This window comes from Pinus tabuliformis, chromosome 3_1 (assembly GCF_031772625.1).
Source record: "Pinus tabuliformis cultivar Carrire ecotype Pingquan chromosome 3_1, CPIR1, whole genome shotgun sequence".
Taxonomy (NCBI): domain Eukaryota; kingdom Viridiplantae; phylum Streptophyta; class Pinopsida; order Pinales; family Pinaceae; genus Pinus; species Pinus tabuliformis.
In genome coordinates this window covers 684,324,965-684,327,325 of record NC_142301.1, presented here as the reverse complement: position 1 = coordinate 684,327,325, position 2,361 = coordinate 684,324,965, and the positions used below count along the sequence as shown (strand labels likewise).

Sequence of the window (2,361 nt, the reverse complement as noted above, 5' to 3'; positions counted from 1 at the left end):
CAAAACAAATTGTTAAGGTACAAATGTTGTTGCCAAGGATAACCGATCAATGTCACCATCTTTAAGTTTATTTTTTATCCTAGCCTAACCGATTTAGTTGTAGGAGGCTTTGAGGATAAGAGGACTTAGGGACAACACTACATGCATTGTAGTGGATTTGATCCCACCTGAGAAATCTGCACCACCAACTCCAGTTAAGAAGGAAGGAAAATTTAAGAATTTTTTCAGAATGAAATCCACTGATTCATCGTCTATGTCAATTGAAAAGCAGCAAAATATAGACATTGTCCAAGAAATCTTTGAGGAGGGGTCAGCAATGCTTGCTGAAAGGTAGATAGCCATTTCTAGCTTAGCATCCTTGCAGTAGATTATGTTTTGTAAACACATACTTATCATTGGATTCAGAACAAAGCATGATAAACTGTATCTGAGTTGCTGCTCCTTGAATGTGGACAATCTATGTTTACAAATTTTTATTAAAATTGGATAATTGTGTTGCAAATTTGAATTGTGGCTATGCATGGGTAATGCCTACTTATATTTTGGCATTTTTCAATTTTCAATTTTTCAATCTAGTTTTTTTTTTAAATAGTTTTTTTCCTGTTAACAGATTTAGTTTCTACTCAATTCAGCCTTAGTAAAAGCATTAATCTATTTCTTATGTGTTTTTTGGGTTCTAGGCATTTAATATAGAATGGTGTTTCCTTCCTTTTAGGATTTGGTATGTTATTTATACTGAGGTAAGAGAAGTCCAAAGGAGGCATTTTTCTGTTATGACCTTGTATGTCTTTGTCTCAACTACAAATGATTAAATCCTTGCTTTTCCATGTGATGTACTGAAATAAAAACTAGCTGTAGAGAATATTGTAGAATGCATCTTGTTGCAAGTCTGTCATGCTAATAATTGAGTATTTGACATTGCCAGAGTCTTCTTAAAACATAAATGCTTCCAAGTTTTAATATTTTAAAATATGCTGAAAGCCTGTTTATGATTAACTGCATCTTCGTAGTAGTTCAAAATGTTAACAAATCTCACACGTGAAAAGTTCAATCTAAAATCTTGAAAATTGTGATTGATTCAAAGCGCTTTGGAAACTAGATAAATCAATTGATTATGCCTTTTATTATAACTATTCGAGCAAATGTTGCATAGAAGCGCAAGGTTAATAGTTTCCCAAATTGAAACTGAATAGTGCTTAAGGTTTAGTGATTCTTCGTCAGTAGGTTTCCTGAACATTCAATAACTTTGTGATCTCTGAAATCGAAAATCAATACTTGCATGCAAGGATACTTGAAGAGCCTGAAGCGATCTATGAAGTAGAGTATGAGCTTCCTCAAGAGAATATCGTTGCTGATGCCCCTGGAGAAAGGTTGATGGAGGAAGATGATAGCGTTAAGGGAGTGCGGAATGAAGGGGAGGAGGATTCATCCACTGCAGTTGAAACAAATTTTGATGATATGGCAGAAACTGCAAATTTGGATTTGAGCTGGAAAAATGAAGGTGATATGGTGATGCAGGGATTCACATCTGGTGTTGGAACTCGATGGTTCAGAGCTCCGGATTTGCTCTATGGAGCAATGATCTATGGAAAAGAAATTGATTTTTGGTTGTTAGGTTGCATTGTTTGGGAGCTCTTGATTTTAGAACCTCTCTTTTCTGGGATTTCAGACATTGATCAACTTAGCAGGCTGGTTAAATTTCTTGGGAGTCCAACAGAAGAAAATTGGCGTGGATATTCCAATCTTCCTGATTATAGGAAACTTTGTTTTCCTGGTGATGGAAGCTCCGTTGGTCTGAAGAACCATGTCCTCAATTGCTCAGACAACGTGTTTTCTATTTTGGAAAGACTTGTTTGCTATGACCCTGCAACTAGGCTAAATGCTAAAGACGTACTTGATAATAAGTATTTTGTTGAGGATCCTTATCCTGTCCTTACCCACGAATTGAGAGTTCCCTCACCTCTGAGGGAAGAAAACAATTTTTCAGAGGATTGGGCGAAATGGAAGGATATGGAAGCAGATTCTGACTTGGAAAACATTGATGAGTTCAATGTTGTTCACTCAAGTGATGGTTTCTGCATTAAATTTTGATAAACTCTAAAAAAATCTCATTTAAAGACATTGGCTCTACCTATCTGTTATGTAGAATGTGCATTTAATAGCGACCTTGGCCCTCATTTCTAAAAATATTCTTGTTTCTTTGATTGAGAAAATTGTATGTCACAATTGGCAGAATTCAGCTGCAGTAAGTTGTTTGTTACTGAATCCTTCTATGCTATCAAAATCTACAAATACAATTACAGCCAAATTATTTGTTTATTTTCATGATCTTGCAGAAATCAGGGTGCAGTATACAGGACT

General features: G+C 35.5%; 1 protein-coding gene across 1 annotated transcript; it reads left to right on the top strand.

Annotated features, from left to right (window-relative positions):
- Window positions 1-229: 229 nt before the first annotated feature.
- Window positions 230-2,091, top strand: LOC149188961 (cyclin-dependent kinase F-1-like). The gene is made up of 2 exons (XM_089410089.1): window positions 230-330; window positions 1,287-2,091. Exons 1-2 carry the CDS (start codon window positions 230-232, stop codon window positions 2,089-2,091), a joined length of 906 nt encoding a protein of 301 aa, XP_089266215.1.
- The last annotated feature ends 270 nt before the right edge of the window (window positions 2,092-2,361 follow it).